General features: G+C 42.2%; 4 protein-coding genes across 4 annotated transcripts; 1 reads left to right on the top strand and 3 right to left on the bottom strand.

Annotated features, from left to right (window-relative positions):
- Positions 1–715: 715 nt before the first annotated feature.
- Positions 716–2,308, bottom strand: LOC306711685 (uncharacterized protein; the record flags this gene model as incomplete). Its single annotated transcript, XM_079180701.1, has 5 exons — positions 716–806; positions 1,414–1,539; positions 1,678–1,809; positions 1,942–2,091; positions 2,292–2,308. The coding sequence occupies 5 exons, from the start codon at positions 2,306–2,308 to the stop codon at positions 716–718; spliced, it is 516 nt and encodes a 171-aa protein (XP_079036827.1).
- Positions 2,309–4,874: 2,566 nt separating this feature from the next.
- On the bottom strand, positions 4,875–5,306 carry msgn1 (mesogenin 1; the record flags this gene model as incomplete). The annotated part of the gene is made up of 1 exon (XM_079179806.1): positions 4,875–5,306. The coding sequence occupies one exon, from the start codon at positions 5,304–5,306 to the stop codon at positions 4,875–4,877; it is 432 nt and encodes a 143-aa protein (XP_079035932.1).
- Positions 5,307–6,497: 1,191 nt separating this feature from the next.
- gen1 (GEN1 Holliday junction 5' flap endonuclease) lies at positions 6,498–12,558 on the bottom strand (the record flags this gene model as incomplete). Its single annotated transcript, XM_079179869.1, has 13 exons — positions 6,498–8,312; positions 8,840–8,989; positions 9,666–9,727; positions 9,829–9,959; positions 10,046–10,126; positions 10,224–10,260; positions 10,692–10,842; positions 11,138–11,220; positions 11,336–11,409; positions 11,502–11,612; positions 11,848–12,024; positions 12,110–12,308; positions 12,398–12,558. 13 exons carry the CDS (start codon positions 12,556–12,558, stop codon positions 7,003–7,005), a joined length of 2,727 nt encoding a protein of 908 aa, XP_079035995.1. The 3' UTR covers positions 6,498–7,002.
- Positions 12,559–13,003: 445 nt separating this feature from the next.
- On the top strand, positions 13,004–14,937 carry ppil6 (peptidylprolyl isomerase (cyclophilin)-like 6; the record flags this gene model as incomplete). Its single annotated transcript, XM_079180838.1, has 8 exons — positions 13,004–13,081; positions 13,159–13,254; positions 13,560–13,748; positions 13,871–13,933; positions 14,051–14,198; positions 14,425–14,484; positions 14,595–14,730; positions 14,826–14,937. 8 exons carry the CDS (start codon positions 13,004–13,006, stop codon positions 14,935–14,937), a joined length of 882 nt encoding a protein of 293 aa, XP_079036964.1.
- Between the last annotated feature and the right edge of the window lie 870 nt (positions 14,938–15,807).

Here is a 15,807-nt window from a genome sequence, read left to right as displayed (position 1 = left end):
ACAGCAATACTGGTAAAACATAAAATAGCTGCACATTAACAATGTAAAATATGAAATGAAATACTCATTAATACTTAACAAGTGGAATATTCTTTTGGAAAATGTGTCAGCGTTAAACAATAGTGCACGGCTTGGTGCTGTTATAATACATACTGTAACTATTTCTATGTAACAAAAGGAAAGTGAGAGAGTTCCACAGTCTAACGCTAGTGGACAGCGGTGCTCCAGAGCTGTTTTTTTTTAATTAATTTAATTCACACATCTTTCCCCAGCTTAAAATATACAGTGTCACCCATTTTTTCAATTCTTTATTACGATTGAGGAAAACGTCTTAAGGCTCACAGGGCGACTGTAACAAGAACCACAGAACATTTAATGAACTTTGACAAGAAGTTTCCTCCCTTTGAGAACAGCGGCTTCTCAACATTGTCAAATAGCTCCTACAGTACCAACAGTACATATTTAACAAAGATAACAGAATGCCTTTACATTGTTAAAGTTGTGAGGCATTTCAAGTTGTCATTTTGTCAAGTTTTCACATTATTTCTTTGCCAGTAGACGATATCAAGAAGCAGACATTTGGCCACAGAGTATGTCATGAAGCTACTCGGAGACGTTGTGTAACACATATTTAAGGGGAGTTTCATTTACTGCACCACCTTAGGCCCCTTCTACATTAACAAGTGTTTGGTTATGGTTTTTAGGGCTGGCCGTGTTAAAAGCGTCGGCCACCAGGGGGCCCTGGCCACCTCTGGCCTCTGCCAGGTGAAGGGTGAGGCGGAGGAGAGACCGGTCCATTGTGGTAGCTGTGTAAAAGGATAAAATCACACATTGGATTCTTGGCTTCGGCCACTAGGGTGCACACTCTGTTAAGAGCAGCCATCTGAACTACTCCTGTCGGGGATGTCATCCCATCTCACTTACTGTGAACCTATCAAAGGCAAATACAGTGGAACGTCTTTCCCAATGTCACTATTCCATGCACTGTTTAAGACTCTGGCTTAACATAGTTGAGCAGATATTATAATTTTTATTTACAAACTAAGTTAACATTCTTTGACCAATTTGTTGTAGTCAGACAAATGAGTTGGGCAAAAGGCTTCATAATTGATTCTATTTGACAAACTGAGAAAGAAATGTGATGATTAGAGCTTTTAAGGTTAACGTGAAAGAAATTAAGCTAGAGTGAAGCATAAGAGAAAAGGGACAGAGAGGGATGTGCATTGTGTCACAAGCTTCTGTCTGTTGGCTCGCAGTTTACTGCGTATTTGCTTCACAGAACTAAAGGAATGTAACTGGTGTAACCACGTCTCAAGTACTCATCAGAGGCATTTTAAATCTATTCAGCGTAGCAAAGAAACTGCAGAGAATTGTGACTTGCAAAGCTCGAGCGTGATATTAATATTCACTTACCCTCTTGGGCTGCGGGGGTGGAAGTGCCGTGGAGGTCCAGGGGGCAGCATGCCGCGGCCTCGAGGGTGTGGCGGACGCCCTCTGAAACCAGGATGACCTGGAGGAGGGGGTGGATGGGGTCCGTGCCTAGAGACAGAGAGAAGTGTCACAGCGACACAATACAGTTTCATGGATACATTTTTCAATCAGAGGAAAACCTTTGGGAGTGATACAGATGAGCCTGCGTTAAAGAACATGTAGGGCGATTGTGTGTGAGGTGGTTACCTGGGCATGGGTGGGAAGGGGCCTCTGAGATGCATGGGAGGTAGTGGGGGAGGAGGAGGGCCCATGCTCATTGGTCCACCCCGACCCCGATGATCTCTGGGGTCTGGGTAAGGTCGCATCCTCCTCATTCCTCTGCAAGGGAAGGGCAGGAAGTTCTATTTACCCATAAAAGTTACGCATTTTAATCTTAAATACAGCACGTAACGAAAGGTATTTGTTTATCTTATTTGTCCCTAACACCATGTACTGTTCAAATGTCCTTACCTCATGGGTGCAAATCCATTCATGGCTCCATCTTTCGCTCGACCCCTCCCATATCCATGTGGATCAAACCCTTTCATCATGCCCCGCCCGCCACGCATGCCGCCTCGACTCATCCGACCCCCTCGACCACGGCTTTTAAAGCTATGACCCCTGAGGAGATGAGGAAAACAGCCGTTCCGCCATTAGTCCAAGTTCAGTCGTATACAGGCAACTCTGTACAATGGCGAAACCCAAAAGCAGTGAAGGACACTCAAGTGATAAGGAGCCCTTAGCTTTCCTTCACATGCAGTTTAAAAACCATTATGTCTCCATAAATACAGTATCAGGCTGGAAGGAACAATAAGACTGACCTAAATTTGTTGTCCATTAAGGGTCTCTGAGATTCTTCCTTGGAATTTTTTGAAGTTTCTGTCACCTTTTCTCCTGCGTCTGCATCCATCTGAAACGATGCAGGTCAATATTAATATTCCAATTCATTCTTCTGTATGAAATAAAAAATATTGGACATAAAAGACATATACAGCCTGCTCTGACATGATAGAGATTTCTACATACAAAATGTAATTTCGCTAGGTATGTGTTTAGGTATGTATGTGTCTTAAAATGTCACTGAAACATGAAACCTCGGTGTTGCATTCCCTGCATAGACCGTGCATGTCTCACAGAGAAACAGGTGGCAGGTTTCCAAGTTAAGCACGGACGGGACAACTGCAAGTCAAAGCTGATAACGGGAAAATTATTAATAGTCCCTAAGCCAGGATCACTACCGTTGTAAAATGCAGCATCTGTGACGCTGCTAGCCAGTGGAGTGTGGAGAGCAGACTTTTGTGATTTAGGGGGAAAGGAAGAGAAGAGGGGTGGGGGGGGGGGGGTTTGGGTACTAAGCATTTAGCTGACACTTATTCGGGGAATTCGCATTTTTGGAGCGACTGAGGGAGCAACCTCATAAATAGTTTTTCTTCCAGAGTGTCAGAAACTTTGGCTGGGGATTCAACAAATCCCATGAGCTTAATAAGAGGTCCACATGTTGGCCAAATACCCTTTTAAAAAGAACCGCATTCTAAGATAAACTCTGTAAGGATACAATAATAAATACTGCACAACTGTTAAGTTCAAGTTGAAAAAACATGACAAAAAAACATGACATGTTATGATGAGGTGACCATATGTGTACTATTTACTCTCCCTGTAGGAATATTATCTCCTTATTATGGTCTTGGTCTATCTATGGTCTACCAGTAAACAACAAAGTCTATATGCAGGTTTAGAAACACTGGTGTTTATATACTTCTGATTATTTGATAAACGGTGAGTTCCTGCATTGTTAAAGCCTGTTTTAATGTATGCAACTGTGCTGATTATATCTGCTTTTCGTATGTCGTTTGTCCAATACTTTATCTTAACTGTATGTACATAAAGGAACACCTAGCTTCAATGAATGACTTCTGACAAAAGGATTTTGTGTAGCCTGTTTGTGGTGTTGTTGAATTGTATCTGAATGTTGTTTATGTTTTGTGCATCCCATTTATATCAATGAGGGTAGATGTTCTCTCTTTATATGCATCCATCTTAATATATCTATTTATATCTGTATATCTATTTACACAGACAGTAACCGTGCCACTGACTGTCATGCATATATACATTATCACAGTGTTATATTAAAGTAAATAAGCCTGCAGAGCCAGAGGTGTCACAAACATTGTATTCTGAAGCTATGAGCTCTGAAATATTAAGCTATAGGACCAACAGAGGGGCCGTGTGCAACACTTGAAGTCTCTACAGGAGCTAATGTTGAGCACGGCTGGTTAAAGGGCTAAAAGGGCCCCGTCTATTTCCTGGAGTAAACATCGCAGAGCTGACCTGACATTTTGATAAATTGTGTCTTAAAGTGTTAATTAGTCGTGTATAAAGGGGGCGTTCCTGTGGTTTACAAACGCGTTGATAGAGAAGGGACTTACTTCAGGTGATGATGGAGGCGAGGTAGATTCAAAAAGTATTACAATGTTCCTACTAGATAATACAAATAAAATATATATATTAGTAAAATAAAAATGTACAAAAATGTCCTACAGCTTCTGTAGCTCTTTAGCGGTTTGAGATGGCGGCTTCGTCAGACTAGTCCCTGGTCTGAGATTTAGTGGAGAGGAACGCATTACGGGGGGTTACGCCCACCGGGAGGAATGCTGGTGTCTGATTGGCTACTTGTTGCTCTCAATCAGCCTGTGTGCGATGTTTTGGCATTCTGATTGGAGGAATTGAATGACGTTCGCTCTAATCAATTGTACTATTAAAGAAGGTTAATTAATTAACTGGGCATCACGTTAAACACAAATCGCTCATTTATTGTAGATGTTTAAGTAGAGGACATATTCGCGTGTATATAAACTGGATCTGACACACGGTGATTGTTATAACCTATATTTTACAGTCGATACAAATATAGGTAGAATTGAATAAACAAATTAACTTATCATTTACAAAAGATAAGACTAATTATTGAATAGCTTTCAAAACTTTGATCTATCATGCAGCTAACGTTACTTTACTCTAAAACACACCATAAACCAAATACACTAAGTTCTCTGTTAACACAAACACATGGGCTATAGAGAGATTCTTCATCACTAAAGTTATATTTCATACCCATTAAGATACCATAAGAGAAACATATACATATCAACAAACAGCACACTGTATATCCAAACACTGAATTCATCAAAGGCAGCCTCATATGGGCTACAAAATAATTGCCAAGTGCCCGTTAAACAATATTTACACCAAGAAAACGGCAAACAAAGGACATATTAAATGAAATCAAATGATTAAGTTATCTCAAAGATGTTGTATTTCTCATCAAGTATATAAAACTAACTCCATTAAATGTCCAGATGAGAGTAAACCTGATGCGTAAAAAGTCAAATTGGCGTCCGTTACGCGCGGCTCAGGATGTTTGAAAGCTTGTTGATGTACTCAATTGTATATTTGAGGGTTTGTATCTTGGTCAAGGGCTGGCCTCTCTTGCTGTAGTCCGGTGGCAGGTAGTCTCGGAGATGGTGCAGAGCCTCCGCAAGACTCCTCATCCGCATCTTCTCCCTCTCGCTGGCCTTCACGCGTCTTTTGGTGGACATCTTGGGCTTGCCCAGCCTCTGCGCCGTTGGAGTAGCCCTCCGTCCCGTGAAGCCGAAGTGGAAGTCCTTCATCTCCTGATGCCCGCTGGAGTAGCACATCTCCAGTGAGGTGCACATGGAGTCTATCGAGGACTCCGGTGAGGTGGACTGAAGTGAGTCCTGATCTCCCCCAAAAGTGCTCTCATGGCTCTTCCACTCAGCCAGCATTTTAGCGGTGACAACATCCAGGTCCATGTTAGAAATATCCCGAGACTTCCAGACGTTCGTGCAGCGCGGGTGACATTGGCGACGAATGACAGATTCTGTGGAGGTGATTTTGGCCAAAGCGTTTTTATATAGAAGCAGATCTCCGGAGGTTTATGGGTTCACAGCTCAGGCGAAAAAAGTTCAAAGAAAACCTGAAGTGCCAAAATGCGACCTTCTCGAAGGACCTCGTTCATCACTGGGGTGTGAATCGGGCTAAACAGACGGATAATGTGATAGAAAGAAAAATAATTAGATTCCTTTAGTGGGAAATTACTCTTTAAAGTCTGCATGACGACAATTATCAGTTTGATGTGATCTGTCTAATGAAGGAATGAGGGGATGCTGCTTCACCTGATATCTTCACACCTCTCTGGTAAGTCAGGCCCACGTGTGTCTTCAGTTGAGGAGTTATATTAACCAAATTATTCAAGTAATTCAAGGCCAAAATTATTCAATATTTTACTGTTCTGCACTGAATCTTAAGATCCTGTTTTACCTTTAAACGCACACCTGGAGTAATGTCACTTGTTTCCAATGCAGTTTTTTTCCTCTTTACATCAAGTGTGATATTTACACTTCACAAAAAAAAATTACATGACTCAACAAACTTTAGGAGCCAAGTTGATTTGGAAAACGAGCAGAATGATCCTGACAAACTGCTCTATTTCCAGCACTTCTTGTTGTTATTTGGGTAGAGGATGCAGCTGTCACCAAGCTGCTGCCAGACCTTTCATGTCTGAAAAGGTGTGTAAGGCCTCACTCATGATCAAGGGGACCAACGCTGGCAGGTTGTAAAACCAACGGCTCAGCGTCCTCGGTGTCCCCCTGAGCTGCAGTGCCTCTATGTGGAGTGACATTTCAGCTTGTCAAGCAGAAGTGGGAGGGAGAAAAAAACAAAACACATGTGGTGCTGTTACACGGTATAACATGAAAACTGTGCTAATCCACAACCGTCAACCCTGATTTACATAAACGGATCTTGTTAGGATCAGATGGATGGATTATAGCAAGGCAAACTTTGTTGATACAAAAGATTTATAAAAAGATTTATTGTAACAATTACATTTTTTTGTTCATTAGCAACACAATCAGTCAGGCTTTTCAATACCAACATATGTTACAGAACATTGTATCGAACCTACTGGCACAGCTTCAATAAAATAATGTAGGAAAGTTTGACTTACGGTCTGATTTTTTTAGCTTTTTCTGAAATCTCACTAATAATCAGCATGTTATACTTACAACTGTGTTTAAACTTTGCCCCCGTTTTATTGAAACAGATCCATTTAGGATCACAGTAACAGGCTGTTTTTCTTGATTATTTTTTGATAATTCTTCACAATTTCATTAGATTTCAACAAATGTCTTTTTTTAGTCTGATAAAAAACACAAAGATATACAAGCTGTTATACCGTTAAGGCAAAGAAAAGCAGCAAATTATTGTATTTGAGAGGCTTGAACCATAAAAATGTTGACCTATTTGCTTGAAAAAATACTGAAAAAGAGTTGCCGATTCATTTTCCGTCAGTTGACTACGACACTAATTGTTGCAGCTCTTCTGTAAACAGTGAACCTTCAGATAAGACTTTTTGCTCAACCTCCATTTCCAAGGTTCAGAATAAACGTTCACATTCAACATAACACAGCTTACATGTTCTTGGCCATCATCCTGTAATCGTCCGGCTCACTTCAGGAATTTCAGCCTCAGTCTCTCTGCCAGTGGCAGTGGACTCTCACTACAAATAACTGAGTCGTCACTGTCCAACGCAGGTGATGCTGGAGTCTGAAGGAACACACCACCGGCCACATTAGCTGGTGAAACATCCTGGCATCTGCTTCCAGTTGATGCAGGTATGCCGTTTATCTCGACATCGGCACTGTAGCTCTGAGGTTTTAGTTGTAGTAACTGAAGAGTGTGAGCCGTCTTCGCTGCTGGTTTGATCGTTTTAGGTTTCAGGGGGAAGTCTGAGAGGAAGCCGCCCTTGATCTTCATGTTCATGGGCTTGATTTGAGCTTTTCTTTGAGGTCCAGACTGCTGGTTCTCTGCATCACTGTCCTCGCTCGATGAACACATGCTCATGCACACGCTCTTCTTGGTGGTCTGCGGCACGTTCCCGTCCTTGTCACTTCGGGCTGGCTCAGAGTGGCTCCTCTGTGGGGGGACAGCAGATGATGAGATGGCTTTTCGGACAAATTTATATTTCACAGGAGGCTTTTGGGAGCCATTACATTTGTCCTTTGTTTCTGCCTTACTTGTTGCGCACTGCCTTTTGTCCGTGAGTGGCTCTTTTTTGTCAACAGTAGATTCCTTTCCTGACAACTTACTGTCACTACCACCTTTACTGGGGATCTGGCCTTTTGGTTTTGAGTTGTGAGACGAAATGTGTTTGAGAGAAGCCAACTCATAGTTCAGTTGTTTTGAGACCACGTCACTGTGTGCCTCCGCCTGGTTTATAGCTTTAGCTGTGTTCCTCATGAGCAGCCTGTCCCTTAGAGGACAGTCTGTGTAGCACAACTCCGGAGCAGATCTGGAGTCGGCTTCTTTGACATCACCTGAGGTTTTCTGCTTTGTGTTCTTGTCCTCTGTTTCCCTGACATCACCGTCTGGAGTTTTGCTCAGTTTGGGCTCAGTGTTGTGGTTTGTAGCCGACGCTTGAGTTGGAGAGGATGTGAAGGACAAAGCATCCCAGTCGATATCACTCAGGTGTAGAGCGTCGATAACAGCAGAGACAGACGGTGAAGCGACAGCCTCGGATTCTGCGCGAGACAGAGGAGTACTGGGGCTGCTGTGGTCTTCCTTTAACTTCAGATGCTGTTTATGGTTCACCGGAGTGTCCAAAACCACCACTTCTGGTTCCTCTGTGGTTGAAACGGCATGGATCAGCGTTTGTGTGTTTGTGTTTGAGGAACTCTGGAGGGTCATCTGGGCCAAGAGGTCTGAAATACCACCGGAGACATCAGATGGCGTCTCCTTTTTACTCTTTGGCTTTTTCTCTGTAAAAAAAAGATTGAGACTGGATGTCAGTGACCAAATAAAAAGGATTTAAAACACATTTATTGAATGAAAGGCTACTGTAAACATATTCACTCTGGTATCTCTCGACTGTAAATCTCAGTGGCTAGTTTTTAGGAAGTGAAGCTCTACAGCAGTTATGACCAGAGGAGGGGGGGGGGGGAGCGGAGTACAACCTGCATAAAGTGACAGCGAAGCCTGTGAGACAGACACCTCTCGGCTGCATCAAAGCCTTTGGTGTGAACCAGCCGAGCTGCCAAACTCTACATTTTCAGGTGTCAGAGCTGCTGCAATAGACGGCCTTGAAAAACAAGTCACAGCACCAGGTGCCTTTGATCAGGAGCTTTTCAAGTCTGTGTGTGTGTGTGTGTGTGGGAAGGGGGGGGGGGGGCCTCCCATTTTTTGCCAGACATGAATAATTTTATAAAAATCTTCCCAGAAAGAAATAACCACATGGCACTTAATGTTGTATGTTTATGCCAGTGAATATAATAACTGATTGTCTCACTCTTGGTCTTGTTCTCTTCGGCCTGAGCTTTGTCTCTCAGGTAGCTCTCCACCACCTCTGGGTAGGACACACGGAAGAGAGACTCTTCCTCCACCGTCCTCACTTCATGTTGATCCTCTGCAGGCCGGTCCTCAGGAAACACGTAATGTTCTGTAGAAGAAAAAAAATCAAGGTCAGACCTAAATTGGTCTCAATACCTTTTATAAGAAAATCAAAAGCCAGAATCAGAATCCAGTCTGTTGCCAAGTGGGTTTCACGTACAAGGCGGTGTTTTGGTGCATTCATTGTATACATAGTAAGATAAACATAGGAACAAAAGTGAGTACAAAAATCAAGAAACATATAGAGTAAAAGAAAATGACTTCTATTATACAAGAATATAATAATTTTCTTGTTTTCCATATTTATGTTTCAGAAATTTGATTACCTATGCATTTGCAATCAATTCAAGTGTTGTTACTTCAAAATATACTCATTAATGGTAAATACAAATGTAAACCCTTTATGTAATACTTTGAGTTGTACATATTTTAAATGACATAATACAGGAAATGAGGAACCCCACTCTGAACACGCTGATTGAGAGTTTCTCGGGCCGGTCACGTCAGGCGGGCTTGTTAGTGAAGAGCACTTTGATATGACAGATTGGGAGGAAGCCAGTTTAGCACCTAGTGGCTGTTGCGACTGATCTGTCACCTCTGAACTCAACCTCACAGCAAGTCACTAACAGACAACCCGGTGTCACTCAACCCAGAGGATGTTTTTCTAAAATATCGCGATCGTCTAATATGAGAAAAGGAAGACAGTTCGTGAGATTCATACCGACCTGGAGCGCTCCAGATGATCTCCAAGCAAGCGACGGCATTCCTCACCCTCGGTTTGAATATTCTTTTGAAGGAAAAACACGTCGTTCTGTGTTATGATTGTACTGAAATAACTTTGAACAGTTTTGTTGTTGTTAAAAATTGAAATTGGGCTTGTAAGACTACCTGAGGGGCTTGATTTGGGAGCACATTTCTCTTCCATATTTTCGGTTCATCAGCTCTACGTAGGTCATCAGGACTAAAACCTTTTCACTGGTGTAATGCGTCGGCCACTCCATCTTGTCATAGGCAAATTTCTGAAAAACACAAATTTAAACATTCAAATCACTAAAAGATATAACTCACTGACTGGACAAGTCATACAAATAAATAAACTCATTACCTGCATCAACAGCATATTTGGCTGTCTCCTCTTAAAATGAGACACAGGCTCATCTTTTGAAATCAGAAACTCACGAATGATCTGCAAAATGCATTCAAAGATTTAGAAACCATGTAGTGTAGATTATCATACGACTGAGCGATAGCATACAAGCCATTGCAGATGAGAACAGCTGTACCTCTGTGAAAGGGAACTGTTGACTTGCCAGTGTTTTCCTAAAAAATAAATAAAACAAAATTAACAGATTATACATAACATGCAAACTGTCCTTTAAAATCATTACGACAAAACCTCAATGTTGATGTCTTTAGTCAGTTCTTTTGACCAATAGTACAAAGATATCAAGTTTACGATCACAGAAGAACATCTGACAATATTCACATCCGAGTTGCTGCAAAGAATTATTTGTTTTACAATTTAGCTAAAAAATGCCTTGATTAAAAGGAAAATTGCAAAACTGATGCCGATTATCTTTCTGATAATTAACAATCAATTAATTAACTCGTCATTGCACCTCCTCAGACAGAGAATGATCATTGACTACTAGCCTTGATCTTCTTTTTAATATGTTGCCTGTATTTCCCTGCTTGCCGTTCCACTTCCATTTTGTGCATTTACATTGACTGTTTTTTGTGAAGTCACATACTTTCTGATATTTGCCTCAAAAGACAAGTCCTGCCGGGCCTGTTCATAGCGGTGCCAGTCACAGGGACACCGGTAGTCAAAGTCCTGAGGTTGACAGAAACGTCTACTGTCGCAAAGCGCACAGCCGCCACGTTCATGTGCCTTCGCTGAGCCTGAAAAAGGGGAAGGAGATGAATCAGAATTTGATAAAACAAGAGAAGAAAGAGTAGACGAACAAAAAAAAAAACATCCAACACACTACTACGACTTGGGTGTAAAGTCAGAGGCACATTCAGACTAACCCATCGCTCACATATGTTTTAACATGACATGTTAAATGGCTTTAAAGCAGCCATGTGTGAGACATGTCCTCTCAGGGACCCCCCCCCCCCCCCCCCCCCACCCTCTTTTCCTTTCCACCTCTTATCGGGAACAGGGGTCAGAGTTCAAAGCAGGGCACCCACTCACCAGGATGTCGACATATGTTGCAGTGAGGAACCTTCTTCACTCCCTCAAACACATCTGCATTCTCCTCCTTCCACTGCATAAACCTGAGGTGATCAAAGACAGCTTACAAGCGCACAAACACGACACTATAAACACCGTTTATGTGAGGCAACGGAAAAAAATAGTGCTAATGTACAATCACACATCTGGGTGTCCTACCGCTGCAGAAGTGTTTGTCCTTTCAGCATCTGGATAAGCCTCAGAGCTTGCTCTTTACCAACACCTAGAATGCCCTGACGGAAGAATGACATTGTTCAGTTGACATAAGTCATTCATGTTGGTGATTTTGAGGATGCAAAATTTCAGATTAAGAGGTCCTCCCTACTTTAGGAATATAATCACAGCCGAGGAGGACGGCCAGACCAACTAGATTCTCTCTGGAGAGATGTAACTCTGTTTGCACCCTGGATGTCCTGTAACAGTCCACCTGTGGGTCCTGCAGGGAACAGTCACAAACAATATTATGCAGATTAGGAACAAAGACATAGAATACAGAATGTTCTTCTGGAAATCAACAGGGGATTCTTCAGAGATAAATTCAGTACTAATCCCCAGAACAGCCTTTCGAATGAGCACTGCAGCACATTCAAATCAGACTCCACTCCTGTGGTTTGGGTTCAAGTGTCTCCAGATGTTGTACACCGTGGATGATTCAACTTTCACAGACATACTTTACTGTTCATATTGAAGTTCCTGTAGACAGTCCGGGCTCCATACAAGAAGGCGTCTCCATCGTTGGTGATGCAGCCGTCCACCAGGCCCTGTGAGTCCAGGTAGGCACACATGGCCTCGGCCTCCCCGGCAGCTGTCACCCAGGGCAGACCCAGACAGTCCAACATGTCTGCACACTGCAGGTATCAGAGAAGGGTGCATACTAATTAGTAATTCATCATGACTTGTCTGAGCTGCAGGTGAGTGGGGGAAGCAACTAACCTCTCGAAGGACAGCTTTAAAGCGCCCTCTGCTGGTGTTCACTGTAGTCTTCGGGGCAGACGCCTTTTTGAATCCTCCATATCTTGTTTGTGTCCTCTTGCTCATGGTTTCTGCTTTAAGTTTAGGGGCTTCTCCTTCCATCACGAACACAAGCTTTACTCCCATAAGCGTGAGGGATGACGCCCTGAAAAATAAATTCCTGGACACACAAGAGCATTGCCTTTGGGGTAACCGGTGACCAGAAACTGTTTTAAGCTGATTAATTAAAGAGAAATATGTGACGTTTACCTCAGGTGTGGCTTGGTGACTCTCCCCATCATCGCTTGGACATGCTGGGCCTCGCACACCCACAGACTCAGGTCCACTGCCAGCGTCATTCCGCTCAAACTGTACAGCGGCACCGACTCACGAACCGGCTCCACGATGGACCACAAGTCTTGAACACCCATATCTAACCCCCCCAAAAAACGGCTTTTTTAATTGATTTGATTCAGTGGAGTGTGTAGAAAACGTGAACGCTGAACAACACAAAAAACCAACACAGGACGACGACAAGTTTTCAAACAGTGGCGGCCGTTGGGCCGGGTTCCAATTCGTTGAACACATCTGTGCACTACGCTGCCTTGTTGCTGTATTAACTGTCAGGACGCGGAAAAAGAAAGTCAACTCGATGTTTAAATTGAATATAGGTCATTGTGAGGCTTTATGTGATTGTATAATTTCGATTCACTTAATTATTTCAACTACAAGGTGGAAAGAAAGGGAACAGTCTCGCGAAGTCGGTCGAAGCCGGACATTTTAACACGCGCGTCATATTAAAGCGCCTCTGAATGCGTGTTGTTATGGAGACAGGCTCTTGTTTACAGACTTTTTTGACTGTTTTTATTTTCCACCATGGACTCAGAAATACTCCTAGAAGTGGTCGGCTTAATTAAAGATTGCAATTTCCATGTTGCCAGAAGTATTGCCGAGGTAAAGCGTCCATCTCTTGTTATTTGGCATAATTTCCCCTGAGCGTTATCAACACTTCTATCTTTTATGCACAATAGGGACTAAAACAGAAGTTTCCCGAGACGTTCCTCGATCCAAAAATTCAACCACTACTGGAATTTGACTGGCACACATATCTGTTTCAAAAGAAAAGGGTAAGTCATCTCTTTATATTCCTTTCAAATACAACCCTCAAGCAAATAGTTTTTGGGCTGCAAATTGAATGGAATAACTCTTAAAGTCATTAAAGCAGAGAAAAGATATACTGCGAAAAAATGGAAAGCAAATACTCCATAGCAGTATTATATGTATTTTAGATTGTGTAAGCTTCAGCTGCTTGCTGAGGGTTGTGATGCTCTACTATACAGCTACAGACACAGCACAGTACTGCTGTAGTTTGACGTTACGGTTATTCTGCTGAATCACAACACATCTGTTGTTCAAACCCTTGTGACTCAAGGAGCTGCGTGGTGAAGCGTGGCAGTACTCCAGCAGCCTGATGTGCTTTGTGAACGGCCTTCTCCTCGGTAATGAGAAGGACCTCGCCTCCTGGGCCCAGAATGAGTGGAGTTTCTCTTTCACTCGGCCACAGGCTTTCTATTTGGCTCTCACTGAAGACTACTACACCAAACACCTCCGGGACAATGGGGCAAGTCCACACCACTGACACAAACATTACAAGTTTAGGTTAAAAATGACCTTTTCTTTATATTTGTTCAACCGTGACACATTAAAATGAAAGGAATACACATCTCTGTCATTCCGTTACAGCATCAGTTTGTCTTCATGGACATTGAAATAGCAGGAGAGGCAGTGGGGAAGTTATTGTTTGAGGTGAGGGACAAATTCATGTAGTTTATCATTGCTTACCACCTGCATTATCTGATTAAACGGATTACCATTACAGCATAGCAGCATGTTAATAAGGCACATTGTCCTCCCTCTCCTCAGCTGTTCTCAGATGTTTGTCCAAAGACATCAAAGAACTTCGAGGCTCTGTGCACCGGAGAGCGAGGTCTGTCACAGAGCGGCCTCCCACTTTGCTACAAGGGCTCCGTGTTTCACCGTGTGGTGCCTAACGGCTGGGTGCAAGGTGGAGGTATGGTCCACATTAAACTAGATACTACTAATCTGACTCTGTTTCCAGAAAGTGAGATAAGCAGTGACTTCCTCCAACTTCCCATCCACGTTACTCATTACAGCCCAACCCATGTTATGATTGTGACAGAAAATAAAGTCGTCAGCAAAAATATTGTGAGATTGAGGAAGTGAATTTGTATCACTGTGGTCTAGTTGCACAATACATATATCTTTCAATTTTGCAGATATTTCTCCAGAAAGGAAAGGTGATGGAGGGGAGTCAATCTATGGACCAACATTTGAAGGTAAAGAACATATAAACGTTCCAAGACATCAACAGAATTGCCACGAGAACCCACTGTGCATGTGTGTACATTAGTGGATTTTATTGTAAATGTGTCCTTTCTCCTTTTAGATGAGAGCTTTGCCGTGTCCCACACTAGACGGGGCACTCTAGGAATGGCCAATAAGGGACCCCATACTAATGGATCCCAGTTTTACATCACCCTGCAGCCAACACCCTGGATGGAAAGGACCTATGTTGCTTTCGGGTTTGTATCACACCTATTTAATTTCAGAAAGCTGCAATATTTCAGATCTCTTATACAGTTCTGCTCAAGCCTAGTGTCTTTATTTTCTATTCTAGTCATGTGGTTGAGGGTGTCGATGTCCTCAGGAGACTAGAAGGAGCTCTGACCTGCAATGAAAGACCCAAGTATGATTGTAAAGTTACAGATTGTGGAGTTTTTAAGTTTTAAGTTGAGTGTTTAAATGTTTTTTTTCTATTTTTTTCTTGTTATCAAATAAAGATACATACGACTGACATTTGCTTCTCTTTTGTATGTACTTGTAATTTGGCATTTTGTTTATACTGTGCATGAATAAAGTCCATTTTGTGTCTTTATGTCGTCAAATAGCATTTTATCATGACATCCACGTCAATTACTCTGTGTATGTGTATATTTATATGATTTTATACTGGTTTCTTTGTGTTTTTGAGAGTAACATTTACTCACTGAATACTTACAGGTAGTACGAACAACATATATTTCATAATGTTTAAAACCCAGAGTAAAACCTGCAGGTACTAAAATGCAAACCCAATTCAGTAAATGAGGTGGGATCAACTGAAAACATTTCTCTTTGTCTTTGCCAAGAAGTATATTTGAATATCAACTTAAGAGAACGGCGCAGACGTGGAGCAAGCAGGTGAAACTTCATCATTAAATTGAATTTTAGCTGTCCAAAATATAATGATGACCTATGAGTAAGGCTCAGAATGATATCAATGAATGGTACATTAACCTGTATCTGTTTTAGAAGTCAGATAGAGATATCCTGTTCATCAGACTGTGTGTTTGTTTAACTTAATTTATTCTATATGAACAGATTCAGTCCAGAGGCAGGCTGAGATAAGAGGCTCCTGACATCATTTAAATTGATACTGTGCATGTTGTATCCCCTAAAAATCCACTTAGAGTGGACGGGAAGTGAGTGTCAGGGGGGCCAATCTGTGCCAATCAGGCCAGGGATGCGAGAGGTTATTTTTAGTGTATTAATATTCAGTGTTTTGCGTCACAGGTGTACTTTTTTTCATCAGGTATTTCTTGAGTCACGTCTCCCTCAGC

This window comes from Pholis gunnellus, assembly GCF_910591455.1.
Source record: "Pholis gunnellus genome assembly, chromosome: 19".
Classification (NCBI taxonomy): Eukaryota; Metazoa; Chordata; class Actinopteri; order Perciformes; family Pholidae; genus Pholis; species Pholis gunnellus.
The sequence above is the reverse complement of the archived record's forward strand: the minus strand, read 5'-3'. Positions and strand labels throughout refer to the sequence as shown.